The sequence below is a fragment of the Girardinichthys multiradiatus genome, chromosome 20 (assembly GCF_021462225.1).
Source record: "Girardinichthys multiradiatus isolate DD_20200921_A chromosome 20, DD_fGirMul_XY1, whole genome shotgun sequence".
Lineage (NCBI taxonomy): Eukaryota > Metazoa > Chordata > Actinopteri > Cyprinodontiformes > Goodeidae > Girardinichthys > Girardinichthys multiradiatus.
Window position 1 is genome coordinate 35,210,169 of NC_061812.1, and position 21,820 is coordinate 35,231,988.

Below are 21,820 nucleotides of genomic sequence, written 5' to 3' on the forward strand. Positions count from 1 at the left end.
AAAAAACAAACCTTTTGGATTCTCTGCTGGTATTCCACTGCTTTTCGTTTAAGTTCCTCGCTTGTTTGTCTGGAGTCTCTCAGCTCGGCTTCATAGAGGTCGCTGCGACGCCTTGCGGCTGAAAGGTCCTCTTCCAGCTGTCTGATGGTCACCTGCATCTCCTCCAGCTGGGCATGGTACTCCTGAAGGAGGACAATAGCAAGGAAAAAAAAAAGTTGCAGATGTGAATAGTTATCCAACGGTTGAAACAAAATGGCATTAGTGGCCCCCCAAGACATTTTAGGTTGTCCCCCCGAATAGCCAGAATAGTTAGCAACAGAATTTGTTTCCAATTTCTTCAAATTCAGAAGTTTGCGCTCACCTTTTAAGCTCCACCCACAGGGTTTTCTATGGTAAAGAGTCCAGGGCTTTGAGGTGGAAACTCTAAAGAAATTATTTAGTTTCCTTAAGCCACTGTGTAACTAGTTAGGTGGTATGCTTAGGGTCATTGTATATTTTGAAGACACATGTGTGCCAAGCTTTAACTTACTGGCTGATGTCCTGGGATGTTGCATTAATGTTTCCATTTACTGGTCTTTCTACCTGAACCCGTTTGTAAACTTTAATCTGTTTTTTTTCACTGTTACTTTAATGGTTTCTTCCTCTCCGAGGGACATTTCAGCCTCTCCGCCATGTGTGTACAGGACTCATTTCATTGTGGATGATGACATTCTCTTACCGGTTTCAGTCACAACCTTCACAAGGACTTTTGCTTTTTGTTCTGGAGTGGATTCGCACATTTCACAACAAAAGAGACAGAGAATCCGTCTCCTTCCTCAAAAGTATGACAGCTGGACATTCCCATGTGATTTATACAGGCGTATACAGGTCCTTCTCAAAATATTAGCATATCGTGATAAAGTTCATTATTTTCCATAATGTCATGATGAAAATTTAACATTCATATATTTTAGATTCATTGCACACTAACTGAAATATTTCTGGTCTTTTATTGTCTTAATACAGATGATTTTGGCATACAGCTCATGAAAACCCAAAATTCCTATCTCACAAAATTAGCATATAATTAAAAGGGTCTCTAAACGAGCTATGAACCTAATCATCTGAATCAACGAGTTAACTCTAAACACCCGCAAAAGATTCCTGAGGCCTTTAAAACTCCCAGCCTGGTTCATCACTCAAAACCCCAATCATGGGTAAGACTGCCGACCTGACTGCTGTCCAGAAGGCCACTATTGACACCCTCAAGCAAGAGGGTAAGACACAGAAAGACATTTCTGAACGAATAGGCTGTTCCCAGAGTGCTGTATCAAGGCACCTCAGTGGGAAGTCTGTGGGAAGGAAAAAGTGTGGCAGAAAACGCTGCACAACGAGAAAAGGTGACCGGACCCTGAGGAAGATTGTGGAGAAGGGCCGATTCCAGACCTTGGGGGACCTGCGGAAGCAGTGGACTGAGTCTGGAGTAGAAACACCCAGAGCCACCGTGCACAGGTGTGTGCAGGAAATGGGCTACAGGTGCCGCATTCCCCAGGTCAAGCCACTTTTGAACCAGAAACAGCGGCAGAAGCGCCTGACCTGGGCTACAGAAAAGCAGCACTGGACTGTTGCTCAGTGGTCCAAAGGACTTTTTTTGGATGAAAGCAAATTCTGCATGTCATTCGGAAATCAAGGTGCCAGAGTCTGGAGGAAGACTGTGGAGAAGGAAATGCCAAAATGCCAGAAGTCCAGTGTCAAGTACCCACAGTCAGTGATGGTCTGGGGTACCGTGTCAGCTGCTGGTGTTGGTCCACTGTGTTTTATCAAGGGCAAGGTCAATGCAGCTAGCTATCAGGAGATTTTGGAGCACTTCATGCTTCCATCTGCTGAAAAGCTTTATGGAGATGAAGATTTCATTTTTCAGCACGACCTGGCACCTGCTCACAGTGCCAAAACCACTGGTAAATGGTTTACTGACCATGGTATCACTGTGCTCAATTGGCCTGCCAACTCTCCTGACCTGAACCCCATAGAGAATCTGTGGGATATTGTGAAGAGAACGTTGAGAGACTCAAGACCCAACACTCTGGATGAGCTAAAGGCCGCTATCGAAGCATCCTGGGCCTCCATAAGACCTCAGCAGTGCCACAGGCTGATTGCCTCCATGCCACGCCGCATTGAAGCAGTCATTTCTGCCAAAGGATTCCTGACCAAGTATTGAGTGCATAACTGTACATGATTATTTGAAGGTTGACGTTTTTTGTATTAAAAACACTTTTTTTTTATTGGTCGGATGAAATATGCTAATTTTGTGAGATAGGAATTTTGGGTTTTCATGAGCTGTATGCCACAATCATCCGTATTAAGACAATAACAGACCTGAAATATTTCAGTTAGTGTGCAATGAATCTAAAATATATAAATGTTAAATTTCCATCATGACATTATGGAAAATAATGAACTTTATCACAATATGCTAATATTTTGAGAAGGACCTGTAATGGTATGAACAGATGAATGTGGCATCTGTCAGCGCCTGGAAATCGAACCAGACTTCTCTTTCTGACGTCTTTTGATTTTTCCATCATGTCACACAATGAAGCAGAGTGACTGTGATCATTTAACATACAACTGCATGTGTTCCTCCAATTAACTTAAATGTTGTGAATTAATCTATCAGAAGCTTACAAAGCCATGACCTCATCATCTGGTCTTTTCAAATTTGCTTAAAACCCATGGCAGGTGTACGTTTAATAATTCCAACAAGCAGGAAATGTTTAATTGTCTGAAAGTGATAAAAACATCGTTGTGTTTTTCTACAATGTGTAAATATCTGGTTTCAGCTCCGTATGTAACTTGATAACACCACGAAGACCCTTGATGGCAGGTTTCTGCTTAAACAAATTTTAATCAATAAAGTTGAAATTAGGCAAGTCATTTTAAATGGTTAATATTGGAGTGCCTGACTAACTTTAATTCCTCACACCTATTGTCAGTGTATTATCTGATTTTATGCCAGCTGCTCCCAGTTAGCCAGCAAGTCATTTTTAACAGCCCATTTTCAGCTACACAGCTTGCAAAATAGCAGAATAGGACATGTGCATTATGTTGTCAATCTAATAATTCAGGCCTCTCCCTGACAAATTGTTTTGCACCCTTTAAAATGACATCGACAGTAAAGGATAGACTGTATCAGCTGCTGCTGCTTCCTGTCTGTCACATGACCTGCTCTGCATGATGTGCTGACATTCCTAAACAGCTGTTTAAATGGGAAAGAGCCACACAGAAAGCAGCTGAAACGCTAGTTGTTACATTTTATGATGTTCTGAATCAGGAGAGCACTATTTTTCATTAAGTTTTGTCTGCCATATCCAGACTAGCTTAGCACTCCAGGAAATTGCTCCATATATAAAGACATAGGCAGGAACTAAATCAGACTTCACTGAAGACCGTGGCTGTATGTGTTCAGTCAGTTGGATCTTTTCAAGCCTGCCCTGCAGAAACGTCACTTAGGACAAAATCCGTCCATCCGTCTTTAAAAAACATACTGCTGTGTCCAGAACTGGGACTCAGTAACGGCAAATATTTATTCCTACATGACTGTTCAGTCTCTGGACATCCTTAGCGGATTTCAACGAAGAAAAGATTAAATGTGCTGTATTTCTTTTAAAGCTTTTTTTTTTAAAGCTTTTTCTGTGGCATTAGTTAGAAACTGAGATCTAAGTGCAGACAGCCAGTGCTACACAAAGACATATCTCCCAGATCTGCTGACACTATTTCAGTGTGCAGTCATCAACTGAAACTGCAGCTCTTTGTGACAGTTTTCCAGCAAAAGTGCAATAATTAAAGCTAAAAACCCAAAAAGCCCGACATCCCACAACATTCGCTTTATTCTCCTAGAATCGTGTTACAAATAACTGGAAGATTTTCTCTTTTGACGAGAAATTTCTTGAGCTCAATGATTTCTATACATTCACAACAATAAGAGACATAGCTGGTTTATCAGCAGAACGTCTGATATAGATTGAGATCCAAATAAAGTTATTTTAGGCCAGTGTAATTACTGGGTGCCCTCTCTCTGTATGGTGGCTGGGAGAACCTCTTGGTCAATTGCTCATGTTTTGACCCTTACAGGGATGCCATCTGCTCTGATGACCTTTATGAGTGTTGGACGCTCAGAGGGGAAGCCCCATCTGTGTAACAGACACACACAGAGGGGAAATATTATCTCACTGCTTCCTCAGTCACTCCACTATCAGTAAGGGCTTAAAACAAAGCTTAAAAAAAAAAGACAGCAGGCTTGAAAACAACCTCAACTTTGTGAATGGAAAATGAAACCTTCTCGTTTTGTTCCTCAGGACATACTTGTTCCTTAATTTCTTGCAGCTTGTTGCTCTGCTCTCTTATGTCATGCAGCAGCTGCAGGGCCTTGTCGTCCTCTCTGGAGACCTCGACGCGTGCCTCCTCCAAGCTTCGCTTCAGGCTCTGCAGACACATTCATGTAAACACAAGGTCCAATCAACAAAGTTAGTGGTGTAAAAAACGCACAGATGTCTGAATGAGCAATCAATCCTTTAACAACATCACATTCAAGCATTCTCTGACAGCCTACGAGCACATCTCTGAATGAGCTGGTAGTATGACTCACGCTGCACTCAGTGATGTAGGTGGCGAGGTCTTGCTCCAGGATGCTTCTCTGAGTCTCGGACGCCTTCAGCTCCACATCCTTCTGGTGAAGCACTGACTCCAGGTCAGTCATTTTACGCTGGAACCTGGAGATTTCCTGCTCCATCTTAAGGCAAAAACAAAACAAAACACTGTTTTCAAATGAGGGTGGAACATTTAAAACATTGAAGAAAGAAAAAGTGGTTTTATGTTCCAACTGTGCAACATCCACTGTAAGAGATTTAAAATTGAATAGCAGTATGCCTGTATGCCAACTTGCAGTTGGCCGGGGAAGCTTATTCTGATTCTGATTAGAAGTGATTTCTCTGACCCATCGCACCACCATGAATCCAGCAAATTACGAAGCTGTGATGTTGTACAAACAAGAAGATTATCTTGGCTTATTAAAGCACAAACAGAAGCTTTTCTGATCTGTGTTAAACCAGTCTGCTAGAATAAACAACAAGTCTGGTAATAAAACCCACATTTTTGGGCTGATTTTGTTCAAACAGAACTTCAGTTTCCAATGAGGAATCAGTCACTTTGGTTTTCTTTTTCAAGAGGATGCTCTATAACACTATTGTGGAAAGAAGAGCTTTATTTACCAAATCACCCTTGAGAGTATATTAATGAACCTTTTGGTAACAAAAAACCGTGATGAAAACATGAAACATGGCTTTGCACTCTCCTACCTTATGGCATTTGTCTTGAGTATCCTGTAATTCTTTGCTTTTAAGGTGAAATTTCTTTTCCATGGAGTTGGTCTTAGCAGGAGAGTTGAGGCCTGCAGACACTGACCTGAGACAACATCATACGGAGAGGGTCCTTAGTGCATTGAAGTAAAACACAGAACCTTCAGACTGGCTTGACCTTTAATGTGGCAAATATCAAAATGCTGCTCAATGCAATGCGGCAGCATCATTTGCTCTTCATGTGTGTTTTCACAAAAAGGTCACAACCACATTTGAACTACTTAACGTGCCATATAACGCAACAAAGTAGGCTTTAATGAAATGATTTGGTGAGTACAAAAAGATGAGGCTGAAAACAATTTCACCCTTTAACCCTCATTCTTAGCCGTCAACCCGATGTTTCTAAGGCGTGGGAATTTAAACTGTTTCTGTTGGAGGAGGAAGAGGGCAAAGGGGCACGCCATTGTAGCCCTTAAAACACTGTTAGGGCATATTTGGAAATGAAGGGGTAAAGTTATCCAATAAACAGTTATTCTCTCAAGTAACATGTTTTATTACAGTGTAATGTCTAGTTTAGTCTCACTGTTATAATTAGTTTGTCCAGTATAAAAAAAAGCAAATTAAATAGTTTTCTAATTAAAATGTTTTACTACCACAATGACCAAAATATACTGTATTGTGTAGTTTAATGCATACTAATGTGCTTTATTTAAGCTCTTGTGAACAAGCAAAAAATAAATGCTCAAATAAATAAATAAATAGAGTTAAGTTGCAGTTTGATGTATATTGGTGTATTAGCATAGGCAGGTGAAATAAGTACATGTACAATGTGTAGCAAACTCTGCTTCAGTATAAATGCTGGAAAAGTATTAAAGTTGGACAAATTTTCAAATTACGTCAATTATGTTTGAAGGTTTGCATACTTAAATTTTACAAGAAGTATATAAACCCTACAGTATATATGTATTTGTATATTGGCAGAGCAAGATATAAAATGTAAATGTATCTTAAATACATTAATGTATCAATGTATTTTCCTGGGTTGCATTTGGCAGCATATTTTTGCTCTTTGTGTAACAAACTACCACTACATTACCTAGGTGCCAAGACACAGGGGGAGGGGTTGAAGTTAACGGAGATGTGATTCAGCCCGAGTCACATAAGGATGGCATCCAACCCCCTACTGTGTCTAGAAATTATTGCATCATCATTGTTATAACTCCTTGTAACAGCGAGGACACACACAGGAAGCCTTTATAATGCTGTAGCTATAATAAAAAAATTGTCATAATGCAGACACAAAAAAACGATCATCAAAAGCAAACAACATCAAGGTTTGCCTCAAATTTATTCTTTCTATTTAGAGGCATGTTTAGTCCAACAATAACACTCCTGCCAACAGATGATGAGCATAGGAGCCTTTCAGAGGAGGGAATAAAGTGTATTTTCTTTTTAATATGGGTTATTCAGCACAAAAACAAACTGCAGAGAAAATAAGAAGTGATGAAAGCCTGGAAATATTTCCTCTTTCTCTGACAAAATAATGTGACAGGAGAATCTTGACGGTGTTGTTGTTTACCAGGGGTCCATCTTTAACTTTGCAGTGAGTTTAAAGCTCACAACTTTCCTCAATTGTTTCCTTTGGAATCCTAAAAGCACACAGTCAAGTCGGTTTAATCTCATTTGCTGGAGACGAGACAACTGTGAATAGCAGCTTTCTGATTAAATGAACAGGTTGTTATGAATGGTTTTACAAATACAACAAAAAACATAACAAAGTTGACTCAGCCTGAGTCACTGTGTTAAACAAAAATAAATCACCACAAAAGCAAGCCCTGCTGTCTCTGTGCTCCTGCAGTGAGGAGAGATCCTCTCTAAAACACAGCAATACATGGAGCATATACAGGTCCTTCTCAACAAATTAGCATATTGTGATAAATTTCATTATTTTCCATAATGTCATGATGAAAATTTAACATTCATATATTTTAGATTCATTGCACATAACTGAAATATTTCAGGTCTGTTATTGTCTGAATACGGATGATTTTGGCATACAGCTCATGAAAACCCAAAATTCCTATCTCACAAAATTAGCATATTTCATCCGATCAATAAAAGAAAAGTGTTTTTAATACTAAAAACGTCAACCTTCAAATAATCATGTACAGTTATGCACTCAATACTTGGTCGGGAATCCTTTGTCAGAAATGACTGCTTCAATGCGGCGTGGCATGGAGGCAATCAGCCTGTGGCACTGCTGAGGTCTTATGGAGGCCCAGGATGCTTCGATAGCGGCCTTTAGCTCATCCAGAGTGTTGGGTCTTGAGTCTCTCAACGTTCTCTTCACAATATCCCACAGATTCTCTATGGGGTTCAGGTCAGGAGAGTTGGCAGGCCAATTGAGCACAGTGATACCATGGTCAGTAAACCATTTACCAGTGGTTTTGGCACTGTGAGCAGGTGCCAGGTCGTGCTGAAAAATGAAATCTTCATCTCCATAAAGCTTTTCAGCAGATGGAAGCATGAAGTGCTCCAAAATCTCCTGATAGCTAGCTGCATTGACCCTGCCCTTGATAAAACACAGTGGACCAACACCAGCAGCTGACACGGCACCCCAGACCATCACTGACTGTGGGTACTTGACACTGGACTTCTGGCATTTTGGCATTTCCTTCTCCCCAGTCTTCCTCCAGACTCTGGCACCTTGATTTCCGAATGACATGCAGAATTTGCTTTCATCCGAAAAAAGTACTTTGGACCACTGAGCAACAGTCCAGTGCTGCTTCTCTGTAGCCCAGGTCTGGGGAATGCGGCACCTGTAGCCCATTTCCTGCACACGCCTGTGCACAGTGGCTCTGGATGTTTCTACTCCAGACTCAGTCCACTGCTTCCGCAGGTCCCCCAAGGTCTGGAATCGGCCCTTCTCCACAATCTTCCTCAGGGTCCGGTCACCTCTTCTCGTTGTGCAGCGTTTTCTGCCACACTTTTTCCTTCCCACAGACTTCCCACTGAGGTGCCTTGATACAGCACTCTGGGAACAGCCTATTCGTTCAGAAATTTCTTTCTGTGTCTTACCCTCTTGCTTGAGGGTGTCAATAGTGGCCTTCTGGACAGCAGTCAGGTCGGCAGTCTTACCCATGATTGGGGTTTTGAGTGATGAACCAGGCTGGGAGTTTTAAAGGCCTCAGGAATCTTTTGCAGGTGTTTAGAGTTAACTCGTTGATTCAGATGATTAGGTTCATAGCTCGTTTAGAGACCCTTTTAATGATATGCTAATTTTGTGAGATAGGAATTTTGGGTTTTCATGAGCTGTATGCCAAAATCATCCGTATTAAGACAATAAAAGACCTGAAATATTTCAGTTAGTGTGCAATGAATCTAAAATATATGAAGGTTAAATTTTCATCATGACATTATGGAAAATAATGAACTTTATCACAATATGCTAATATTTTGAGAAGGACCCCCCCCCCCCCCCCCCCCCCCCCCACACACACACACTCAGCTCTGCTAAATTAAAAAAAACCTGAAACACCACATCAGTCATTAATCTCACAGGAATCCTGATTAAAACTGAAAGCTAACAAGGAGCTAACAAGATCGTGTTAGGAGTTTAATTCAGATTATACCGTTTTTTTAGTCGAACAGTTTAACTAAAATACTGCAGTGATTAAAAAGGTATCCAGCTGGGGTTTAATGGACTGGGGGCCTATGGTTTTTCTGTCTTTCATAAAAGTGACAAAAAAAACTAACAAAATCAAAGGAAGGCAGAGATCTGTCTCATAACATTCAACCTACTTACTTCTTCTTCGTGGTTTCTTTTATAATGGAACTTTGGGTAAAAATAGTCTTGAAGTAAAGGCCAAACTCTCTGCAGCTCTAACATATTGTGAGCAGAGGAGAAAATAAAAACAAACAACAAAACATACAGGACAGAAAATACTGTGTAGTTAAAGAACTTTGTGGTTGTCATTTCTTTGAACTGTGGCTGAAAAATAAATGAGGACTCAGTGCAGACTGCATTACCGAGGCGAATCAATGAAAGACAGGAAAACACGGAGGGTATGCATGTTTCAGGCTTATTAGCATTGATCTGGTGTATACACAGAATATATTTATAACACAAGAGAAATACGCAATATAAAGTAAATCCACCTAAAGACACACGATTCCCAACAGCAAGAAATCATGAACAACAAAGCAATAGTTGGGGAATTGAATCCTAGAAATCTGCTTTAGGTGAATTTCTCATCATTTGCTATCCTGTCTTGTTTTTACAAATTAAGCCAAACAATGTGAAGATTTTAGGTAAACAACATCCATCCTTCATAAAAGCATTTCCCAGGCATACAAAAAAAAAAACATCATCTGTAGAGGTTAGGAGAAATTTCTGACAGTGAAAAACATAGACAACCATGGTAGGGAAACTAAAGTAGCACCAACCACCGCTCTTATTGAAGCAGCGCTGTATTAAAAAGTATCTGTTGGCAAACTATGGCCGACTTGTCTGGTAAACAGCTGACTGCAGACTGGCTACCCGAGCAGAGAGCCTGAGTAACTAACAGCTCGTTTTAGCTTGGTCTACTTGTGTTACTCTACAAAAAGCTAGATCATTCTTTGCTAGGGATGAACAATATTAGAATATCATGCGACGGTGATAATACTGTTAAATATTATGATGATTGTGCGTTTTTCATCCCTTTCTCATCTGTGCTTCCATCACTCTGATTTTTAACATTTACTTATATCACAACGAGGATATATATTCGTTATATATTGTGCAGCCCTATTCTGTGCTCTTGAAAACTAACATTACATTTAGCAGGTGTTTAGTCTCTGATTTTGTTTACTTTTCTGTTTTAAGTTAATGCACTTATATATTTAGTTTTAAACTTTTTTGTTAATGCAGCAATATTGTGGTGTTTATATTAAAGGTTACCATAATGTGAGAAACCAATGCCTTATAAGGAGTTTCACTTTATGAGCCTTTTCCCCCCTTATGTTCAAGTGGGGCATCTGGCCTTGTGGTGGCGCTGTGAGGTAGGTGAGAAAGCTCGATTAAAACATTGGAAATCAAAGCTTCCAACTGTCCTCAGCAGATATCTCCAAAAAAGCATGCATTAGCTGTCAACAAAGCTCTTCAAACAGCAGCCTTACACCATGTTCCAGCATTTGATGAGAGTTAAACTGTCAGCTAAATGAATTGAACTTATCCTCTGGAAACTGAAGAAAACTTTACACCCTGCCAACCACCTGGCATCATTCAGGGAATTTTAATAAGGAGCTGTCAATGTATCGTGCTCTCAAAGTGTTAGATGACAGACCACGCAAACCTTCTACTCTACTTTAGTCAATCACAACCATCAGTAGACAAGGGAAACTCCAAACACATTACTGATAAACTGATGAGCATAGAATACAATGAAATGTAACAATTATTTTGATGGCGCCTTGCCATAGAAGGCTTTTTAGAAATATGAGACAAGCTGTTAAGGGGATTTGTTGTCGCGTTTTCCTAATGAGGAGTCGGACAATCAAGGTCAAAAAGAATAAAAAGCAAATAAATCATGACTGGAAACCCCAAATCACATGTTTAGCATTTCATTATGCCTGATTCTTGGCTTAATTCGGTTATTTTTTTTAACTGGAATGAAAAATGTGGACATGCATATGGATGCACCCACACAATACTGAAAGACTATCAGGGTTCTGAGCTTCTCTTTGTCAAACGCAGCAAACAAAACAACTGGCTTCAGTTAAACAGCTCTACCAGATGAGTGATATTGCAAAAGCAAGGGACAGAGACATTAGAAGACAGAGAAAATCAGAGGAGGAGATAAGACTGGTAAAGATGGGGGTGGGGGCTGAAGAGGGGCAAAAAAAAAAACATCACGGAAGTAACCATAGCGATAGATTTTCCCCCCCAATCTGAGCTCTCAGCCTTTTCTCTTGTCTAATCTGCTAACGCTTTTCCTTCCCTTTCTGTTGCTGCTGCTGTCATGATCCGCAGTCTCCAGCACCATTTACCGGTGAGAGCACCGGCCCAGGGAGGGGGCTAGAAAACTAAAACCCATCCTCCTGCTTTATTATCAGGGGTTAAGAAGCCAAATACCATTAGGATACATTCCGAGTTTATGTCGTTAAAGGCAGGAGCTCATTATGCCTCACAGTGACATGAGGAAACCACAACAGTAGCAGTGATGGTGGGAGTGTGCCTGTGTGTGGGGTTCCACGTCTCAGCAAACCTCATTGACACACTCAGCCGCATACCAATCAGTGCTCATGGAAAGGAAATGCAGCCCAGCATGCGCTGGTTCATTTATTTAATCTGCCTACGCATCAGATTAATTTATGTGGTCTCAAAACACAGTAAAAAAGCAAAAAAAAGAAAAATCATAAGAATGAAGCATTTGAAATGAGTGGTTTCCTCCTTTCCTTCCCCGCTTGTTTCACACATCATATGCTCAAATGAATTCTAAGCCCCAACAGGCAGTAAACTATTGACACAGACAAGACCAGCTGGCCAGGCCACAATGCTGGGTCACCAGCAAACTGTAAAGTCCAACAGCAGCAAAACACCCAGTGTTAATATGGGGGAACAACAATCATAATACAGACGTATATGCAAAGGATGATTACTATGGATTTACTTTGAATTAAAAAAGGCTCAAAACACAAACAGGTAGTACTTACTCAGATTTGGCCAATGCTGCTAATGCTCTGCTGAAGAACCAGCCTAGAAAGGGCAGATCCTGGCCCCAGAAGCCTGCTGGTACAGCTCCTCGGTGGGTTGCTGGGGCTGGCCAGGGGGCAGCCTGCTCCGGCTCCTCAAAATTAGAAGTGTCATCCTCAGCATGCAACGCAGGAACGAAAGGCGGCAGAACTGCAAGAGTAAAAGGGATGAGAGAGGAGGGAACAGGAGAGGGCAAGAAAAACAAAAAAAAAACAAAAGGTAGTAAAAAAAAACAAAAGATGTTCAAAAAAACAAGGAGAAAGGAAAGAGAAAGGAGGGGAGGTGGAGCAGAGCGGTGGGAGCCTAGAGTGCGGCAAGTCGCGCGTTGATGCACATGCTACCTCTGTTCCTCCCTCCTCCTCTCTCCTCCTTTCATACACATGCTCGCTCGCTCTCCCTCACTGCAGCAGAGCAAGCTAATCAGCTGGAGTCACAGAATGAAGCAAAAAGCTCCATCTGTGTTGAACTGTCAATAAGCAAGGAATGAATATCCAATGCAAACATGTGAGATACTTCTTGAAGAGTATTTTACATCAACTCAAAAAAAACAAACAAACAGAATGATAAAAAAAATAAAGGCTTTAGAGAATTTCTTTGTAAAATAATCAACACATTTCAGTTTTCAAAACAACTTATGCTATAAATAACACCTGTAAAAGGTAATTGCATCGGATCAAGTGGGTTAAGTCATCTGAGGACACAAGCATGACTTGGTAGACCAAAAAAAAAGCCCCTTTTCCTGTCAAAGCATGTATAATTAAAAGGAAACGTGGGATGTTGTTTATAAATGTTGCCATTTTTGACAGTAAACATGTATTTGAGAGTCACAGTTGTGTTTTCTGAAAGCTGCTCGGCTGACGATGTCAAACTGAACAAAAACAACCACGTCAAACCGCCGTGCACGAATTTGTAGCACGAAAAGCATGCTGGAGTAGCCTGCGTACAGGATTTGTGCTTCGTCTGTTTAGCATCAGATGAGTTGCAGATCTTTACCGTCAGCCTTCCTCCCATTTTCCATCCACAGAAGGAGCTGGCCCGCTGCCAACGGCTCCCAGCATCTCATTATTTTACAACGGAGAATGCTTTTCACAGTGCAATTACCCTTTGTCGCTTACATACAAACACAAAAGTACAACACACATTTGCATATGTTTAAAAACAATATCTAAACTTGACAGCCAGTCTTACCATGTGTCTAAACCATTGTTACGAGGTTGAAAACAAACAGTCAAAAGAAGGGAACCCCACACCTTGTTTTAGGTTGTTCCAGTCTACATTTGAGAAGAAGGCGTGACACCGCAGTCCCTGGTAATCCAGACGCTCTTTTGCTCCACACAGCAAGCTCCGCATCAAGTCAACAAATTCCTTACTGGCATGGGGCTCCACTGGAAACTTTAAGTAACGCTGGAGGCAAACAAGATGGACATTCAATTATATTATTCTCTTATTAAATGACCGCCATACCAGACAACCCAACTATTTACCTGAAAGTTAAGAATGTTGTGAATGGTCTTGGTAGATGTGCCGTCAGAGAAAGGCGACTTGGCATATATCATTTCATAGGCAATCACCCCAAGGGACCACCAGTCACACTCAGTCCCATAGGTGCTCTGAGACCCCCTGTTTATTACAGTCAGGACCTCCGGGGAGAGAAAGTCCTGGGTTCCAACAGGTACTGTGGCAGTGGCTACCTGAAAAAAATTGTAAAAACTCCTGTATCAAAAGCAATTAGTTTAAAAACTGCTAAAACTTTCCATCAGGGTTTACAGGGTTCCTACACCTTTCGCTACAACATTCCAGACTTTTCAAAACTGCCTAGTCTTAAACCCTTTACTTAAATTCCTTTTAATAAGACGCCAGAGAAAGAGGCCTGAGTTTTGATCGTGGTGCATCGCCACGGCAAAATAAAAGCCGCCACACCTTCAGAATAAAGTGTGTATATATATATATATATATATATATATATATATATATATATATATATATTCAATTCAAAAATACTTTATTCATCCCAAAGGGAAATTAAATGTTGTTGTAGCTCATATTATGATGGTTTCCTCAAAGAGCCGTTGTAGATGCTGATGGCTGTGGGCAGGAAGGATCTCCTGTAGCGCTCCGTCTTACAGCAGATCTGAAGAAGCCTCTGACTGAAGACACTCTGTTGTTGTAGGACAGTCTGATGAAGAGGATGCTCAGGGTTCTCCATAATGTTCTTCATTTTATGAAGAATCCGTCTTTCCACAATGATCTCCAGAGGTTCCAGAGGAGTCCCCAGAACAGAGCCAGCCTTTTTTATCAGCTTGTTGAGCTTTTTTAAGTCCCTGGCTCTGATGCTGCTTCTCCAGCAGATGATGGCAGAAGAGATCACACTCTCCACAACAGACTTATAGAAGATATGTAGCATCTTGCTGCAAACACCAAAGGACCTAAGCTTCCTCAAGAAGTACAGTCTGCTCTGTCCCTTCTTGTAGATGGCTTCACAGTTGCATCTCCACTCTAGTCTGTTGTCCAGGTGAACACCGAGGTATTTATACTCCTCCACCACCTCCACTTCTTCTCCCATGATAGAAATAGTTATGTATTTAAATATATATGTATATGTATTTATTATGTATTTAAATACATATAATATATGTATTTAAAAAAAATAAACTTTATTCTGAAGGTATGGTAGAGGGCAGCGAAAGAATTCCACATCCTCCATTCCTGATTTGTTCTGTTCCGACTGACAGACTGATTCTGTTGATTTGTTAATTAACGAGAACGGTCCCACATCCTCCGTGACTACTCCAAATGTCACCGTCGACGGACCCGCTCTCCGTCAAATTACAGAACAACTCCAATTTTCTGGTCCATTCCGGTCCGTCTGACTGCGGCCGGGTCAACCACTGTGCGTGTCTCGCGCATGCTTTCTTCGGGCTCCAAGGAACTTGGAGCGGACATATGTTGCATTCGAATGACAGTAATGCAGTTAATTAAATAACTTTTACCTTAATGCGTAATATTTCAGATACGTTTTGAACAGCAGGACGTAACCCACCTTGGCAGTCCACCTTGGCCACGATTTTAAAAAATCCTAGAGGAAACACTGCTGTGTGTTCAAAGCCTAGAGTAATGCAGCACTTCCTCTCCGATACCTGTTGCTGCACACTGCCGATCACTCGGCTAAAAAAAAGGATACAATGTGCTTCTCACTCTTACAGAACAGACCATTTGGAATGTTTAGAAAGGTTTTCATCTTGAAAATCAATGACGGTGTGGAAACTGAAGAGGCATTGCACATCACTTTTATTAAGGACGAAGCTGCTTTCAAACTAGAGTTGCTGGTATATTTTAAATTATAGTTGTTAGTCATGTTATGTATTTGATTTTTAATCTTCGCGGTAATGCTGTGAAATTTTTACTCTCACAGCCAATAACACTTAAGCCCAAACCCTGTAATCCACTTACTGTTTTGTTTGCAGTCAACTTGGCAGCTGATCCAAAATCGGCCAGCTTAATGTGACCAGTCCGGTCGATGAGAATGTTCTCCGGTTTGACATCTCTGCAAAGGAGTATTTTAGAGGACATTTGATACTGCTTTTAAAAAGCTTTTTGTTGCCTCGGTACTTTAACGTGTCAGCTACTCTAAGTTTAATGGAGCACATTATGAAACATCAGCATTGTTTCTACACTTCATGCTGTCTGATTTAGAAGTCAAAACCAATTTAGGGGAAAACAAAGTAGCGACACCGACTCAGAAGCTCTGGTGGTGCTCTCCTTTACCACGTGCGGAAGGAAAAGCACAGAAGAGATGAATATATCTTTGGGTTTCTAACCTGTGGACGTAACCCAGCTGGTGGACTGCGTGAATGGCTTCTACCAGCTCAGCCAAATAAAACTGAGCCATTGACTCGTCAAATTGATCTTCGTATCGGTTCAACAGAGACATCAGGTCACCGCCTGGCAAGTACTCCATGGCCTGAAGACACACACACAGACAGACACAGAAATCGGCAGAAATTCATTTATTAAATAATATACTAGAATATAAAATATAATGAAATATACAACATAAAAGGAATACAAAATATAACCCTAACCATATAATCCCAGTCATAATATCCCACCCCTCTGCTCCTCCTCCCCTCCAAGTTTTTTTTTTTTTTTTTTTTTAAATAGTGCAATAATGAGAGGACTACCAAAATGCAATATTTGGTAGAATATAATATTTCAGCTGGCATCCATTGTGCTTGCTGAAAACATATTTGGCCACCCTGATAGACTTTCACCTTCCTGTATATCCACACTTGATTCAGATCTAAAACACACTAAACACCTTAAAGCTCAGAAAGTTTGGAATGACGACAGCAAAGAAAGAGGGTAGTAAAGAAAATATGGGTTAATCGTGACTGATCTTACCATTCCAGTATTTATTTCCAGGGTTTAAAGACCTAACGTATAATCTGAGATGCACCAACCAAATGGCCAAGACTGACTGTTGATTTGCATGGTAAATCCATATGTATCAAAGCATATGTTCCTAATTTTCCTCAGATTTTTACTAAACTAAAAACAAAAACAGTTGATTGTCGTCAGATTTACAGGAGTTTTCAGTTTGGGTGCATTTGATAAACACAGGGGGAAAAGAAACTTTGTACAGTATTTGAGCTGCTGAAGACAGGCCAGAGCCAATCAAATGAAAATTGGCCTACTCCAATCACTGGAGGATCCCACGATACAACTTTAGTTATGAACTACATATGACAGCAACAACTGTAGGGCCACATATGATGCATCTGAGCTCACATCAAAGCCATGTTCAGATTAAGCTCACAGGGGACTTCTCATAAATTCCTTCTATAAGGAGCAGATGCTATTACAGGTTTATCTCCGATACTGCAGTCAAAGCACTGCTAAAAATAGACCAAGAATACCCGCAAAATCCCTACGCAGTTTGTTTTGCTGTGATCAAAGCATAAAATAATACTTATCCGGTGAAACCAACAAGCCGGAAACGATATCTTAAAAAACACAAATCATTGAAGATTATTCTGACAGCCTTCTGCACCTTGAGGAGGAAGAAACTAGTCAAGTTGATTGGAGCGGTTTGGTTTCCTTCACACACACACACACACACACACACACACACACACACACACACACACACACACACACACACACACACACACACACACACACACACACACACACACACACAGAGAGAGAGCCCCTGGCGCATGAATGGTCTGCGAGTCTGAATGAACAGGAGCATTCTCTAGCGTTACCTAGCAACAGAGAGACTGGGAGCCTCTCTGACACACGGATAAAGATGGATGCTTTGTATTTTTGTCCATGCTCGGTTAGTGAGCAGGGTGGGAAAGAGGGGGAGTGAAAAAACGACGAAGAAGAATTGAGACCGACACGCAGGGGGCATGAGGTAGGATATATAAGCTGGAGACAGAAAGAAACCTCAGCTTTGCTTCGCAGAAAAATTTCCTTCAACCTCAGCCAGGCTGGGGTCAGATTTTGTTTTGTGTAAGGAATAAAATATGGGCCCTTTAGAGGGTGCCAAAGAAACATTTTTTGCTGAAAAGTTTCCTTCATTCTTAATAATCTTAATAAACTTTAGAGCTACACTGTGGACAAAAACAAACTGAGTTTTTTTTACTGGCCAAAAGAAAAGCTGGACATTTCAAAAAGATAACCAGCCACACTTTGGCAGATTGATGCAGTGAAGAGAATAGCATGAGTCATGTCATTAATTGTAAGAAAGACGACTCCTGGAGGTGTTGCACATACTTTAGTTTTTCAGCCCAGTCTTATCGGGGGCCTTCTTCCCCCCATCCTTTCTAAATTGTTAAACCACTTATCAACAATTCAAAAATCATTAAAGGGAAAAAACGCAACCTGTCTAAAGAGATGATTCAGTCTCATGTCTGAGCTGAGTAGACAATTTAGACAAATTAGTTAATGTTAATCACTTAACATGTCTCTGAATTTCCTTAGATGAATGAACAAAAAATAAAACTGTTTCCCAGGGTTTGGACCTCAAATGGAAAATGTAACATTTCAGTGATTTCTAAAAACAAGATCATGGTGAACAAGTTTGAATTTTTCTTCTTTCTCTGACCCACACAGTGTCAAAATTATGCATAGAGCCCCTAAACCGATATACTTTGTTTTTCTTAGTGGAAATCTTCACTCATTTTGAATTTGATGCTATTTTGGAAATATGCTTTGATTCCAAAAAACCTGGTACAGGGTCAACAAAAGACCGGGAACGTTGAGGAATAATCAAAAAACCTCTGAAACATCTCACAGATGAACAGGTTAAATGGAAACAAGTGAGTTTCATGATTTCATGATTCAGGAAAGGCTCAGTCATTCACAAGCAAGGATGGGGTGAGGGTCACCACTTTGTGAACAACTCTGTGAGCAAATAGTCCAACAGTTTAAGAGCCTTTCTCAACATATAATTGCAAGGATTTCATTATCTACAGTCCATAAAATTATCAATAGGTTCAGAGAATCTGGAGAAATCTCTGTAAGTTAGCGGCAAGGCTGAAAGCAAACACTTAATGCCTGTGACCTTTGATCCCTCAGGAGGCACTGCATTAAAAAAGGATATCATTCTGTTATGGATATTACCAGGTGGGCTCAGGGACACTTCAGAAAACCATTGTCGGTTAACACAGTTCGTCGCTACATCTACAAATTAAAACTCGACTATGCAAACCGAAAGCCATATATCAACAACACCCAGAAACGCCTCCAGGTTCTCTGGGCCTGAGCTCATCTGAGATGGACTGACGGAAAGTGGAAAATTGTGCTGTGTTCTGAAGAGCACACATTTCAGATTGCTTTTGGAAATCATGGACGTCATGTTCTCTGTGCCAAAGAGGAAGATAACTTTAGACTAGACTGGCCTGCCTGCAGTCCAGACCTGCCTCCCACTGAAAATGCGTGGCACATTATGAAGCGCAAAATACAACTACGGAGACCCCAGATTGTTGAGCAACTTAAGTTGTTCATCAAACAAGAATGGAAAAGAATTCCACCTACAAAGCTTCAACAATTAGTGTCCTCAGTTACCAGTTGAGTGCTATTAAAAGGAAAGGTGATGTAACAGTGGTAAACATGCCCCTCTCCCAGATTTGTTGGAGCGTGTTGCAAGCATCAAATTGAGTGAATTGCAAAAAACAATAAAGTTTATCAGTTTGAACATTAAATGTCTTGTATTCAATTGCATATACTGGTCCTTCTCAAAATATTAGCATATTGTGATAAAGTTCATTATTTTCCATAATGTCATGATGAAAATTTAACATTCATATATTTTAGATTCATTGCACACTAACTGAAATATTTCAGGTCTTTTATTGTCTTAATACGGATGATTTTGGCATACAGCTCATGAAAACCCAAAATTCCTATCTCACAAAATTAGCATATCATTAAAAGGGTCTCTAAACGAGCTATGAACCTAATCATCTGAATCAACGAGTTAACTCTAAATACCTGCAAAAGATTCCTGAGGCCTTTAAAACTCCCAGCCTGGTTCATCACTCAAAACCCCAATCATGGGTAAGACTGCCGACCTGACTGCTGTCCAGAAGGCCACTATTGACACCCTCAAGCAAGAGGGTAAGACACAGAAAGACATTTCTGAACGAATAGGCTGTTCCCAGAGTGCTGTATCAAGGCACCTCAGTGGGAAGTCTGTGGGAAGGAAAAAGTGTGGCAGAAAACGCTGCACAACGAGAAGAGGTGACCGGACCCTGAGGAAGATTGTGGAGAAGACCTTGGGGGACCTGCGGAAGCAGTGGACTGAGTCTGGAGTAGAAACATCCAGAGCCACCGTGCACAGGCGTGTGCAGGAAATGGGCTACAGGTGCCGCATTCCCCAGACCTGGGCTACAGAGAAGCAGCACTGGACTGTTGCTCAGTGGTCCAAAGTACTTTTTTCAGATGAAAGCAAATTCTGCATGTCATTCAGAAATCAAGGTGCCAGAGTCTGGAGGAAGACTGGGGAGAAGGAAATGCCAAAATGCCAGAAGTCCAGTGTCAAGTACCCACAGTCAGTGATGGTCTGGGGTGCCGTGTCAGCTGCTGGTGTTGGTCCACTGTGTTTTATCCAGGGCAGGGTCAATGCAACTAGCTATCAGGAGATTTTGGAGCACTTCATGCTTCCATCTGCTGAAAAGCTTTATGGAGATGAAGATTTCATTTTTCAGCACGACCTGGCACCTGCTCACAGTGCCAAAACCACTGGTAAATGGTTTACTGACCATGGTATCACTGTGCTCAATTGGCCTGCCAACTCTCCTGACCTGAACCCCATAGAGAATCTGTGGGATATTGTGAAGAGAACGTTGAGAGACTCAAGACCCAACACTCTGGATGAGCTAAAGGCCGCTATCGAAGCATCCTGGGCCTCCATAAGACCTCAGCAGTGCCACAGGCTGATTGCCTCCATGCCACGCCGCATTGAAGCAGTCATTTCTGCCAAAGGATTCCCGACCAAGTATTGAGTGCATAACTGTACATGATTATTTGAAGGTTGACGTTTTTTGTATTAAAAACACTTTTCTTTTATTGGTCGGATGAAATATGCTAATTTTGTGAGATAGGAATTTTGGGTTTTCATGAGCTGTATGCCAAAATCATCCGTATTAAGACAATAAAAGACCTGAAATATTTCAGTTAGTGTGCAATGAATCTAAAATATATGAATGTTAAATTTTAATTATTACATTATGGAAAATAATGAACTTTATCACAATATGCTAATATTTTGAGAAGGACCTGTAGTTTGAACAGGCAGGATTTTCAAATCATTGTATTTTGGGCTACATTCTTCTGGTGCAGCAACATGACCACCAAACAACCACAGTAAGAGTTAGGCAAACATAATCTAGGGAAACTCTTAACCCTTGAATTAAACATGCTACAATCTCACCAGGTAGACATGATCTGTGTCCTGAAAGGCATAAAGAAGCTGTGGAATCCATGGGCTATTATTCAAAGCCAGAATAATCCGTTCCTCCTCGTGAAAAACAACCTGCAAAGAAGTAAAAGAATGGTAAATGGCCTGCTTTATCAAGTCCCCAGAGACCCCAAAGCACTTTACATTACAATAAGTCATCCACCCATTCACACACTGACAGTGGTAAGCTACAATGTAGCCACAGCTGCCCTGGGGCAGGCTGACAAAAGCGAGGCTGCCATACAATCGGCGCCACCGAGCCCTCTGACCACCATCAGCAGGCAAGGCAGGTGAAGTGTCTTGCCCAAGGACACAACGACTGAGACAGAAAGTGGGGATTCGCAGCGGCAACCTACTGGTTACAACACAAACTCCTACATTTGCCGCCACCGTCGCCCCAAAAGAAAAGCATAGGCAAGAAGTATATTTACCTAAACGTTTCAGATCACCAAACATTTAGATGTTGAGTTCTATTGTCAGACAAGTATAACATGAATAAATACAAAAAGCTGTTTTCAAAAGATTATTTCATTAATTAAAGAAAAAGCTATTCAAGCCAACTTGGTCCTAAGTGAGAAACCTAATAACTGGTTGTGTTGCCTATGGCAACAACAACTTCCATCAAGCATCTGTGATAACTGGAATGAGTCTTCCACATCTCTGTGACAGGGTTTTCGAGGCCTATTTACTCCACAACCTTCACTTTTTTTTTGAGCCATTCAGAGGTGGACTTGAAGATCTGCATTAACCCAAGAGTACTTAAGTACTGATGGCGTAGCATTC

The 21,820-nt window shown here is 40.9% G+C and overlaps 1 protein-coding gene across 8 annotated transcripts in view; it reads right to left on the minus strand.

The window, feature by feature from the left end:
- The window catches only part of cita (citron rho-interacting serine/threonine kinase a), a 55,299-nt gene that overhangs the window by 30,455 nt on the left and 3,024 nt on the right, over positions 1 to 21,820 (minus strand). For all 8 annotated transcript variants that reach the window (XM_047347681.1, XM_047347679.1, XM_047347676.1 and 5 more), the window contains exons 5-14: positions 21,011 to 21,112; positions 15,888 to 16,030; positions 15,520 to 15,613; positions 13,554 to 13,760; positions 13,320 to 13,473; positions 12,030 to 12,219; positions 5,334 to 5,439; positions 4,625 to 4,768; positions 4,342 to 4,461; positions 12 to 182 (exon numbers count right to left, since the gene is read on the minus strand). In XM_047347681.1, the coding sequence (XP_047203637.1) occupies positions 12 to 182; positions 4,342 to 4,461; positions 4,625 to 4,768; positions 5,334 to 5,439; positions 12,030 to 12,219; positions 13,320 to 13,473; positions 13,554 to 13,760; positions 15,520 to 15,613; positions 15,888 to 16,030; positions 21,011 to 21,112 (1,431 nt within the window). The remainder of the gene's footprint in view (positions 1 to 11; positions 183 to 4,341; positions 4,462 to 4,624; positions 4,769 to 5,333; positions 5,440 to 12,029; positions 12,220 to 13,319; positions 13,474 to 13,553; positions 13,761 to 15,519; positions 15,614 to 15,887; positions 16,031 to 21,010; positions 21,113 to 21,820) is intronic.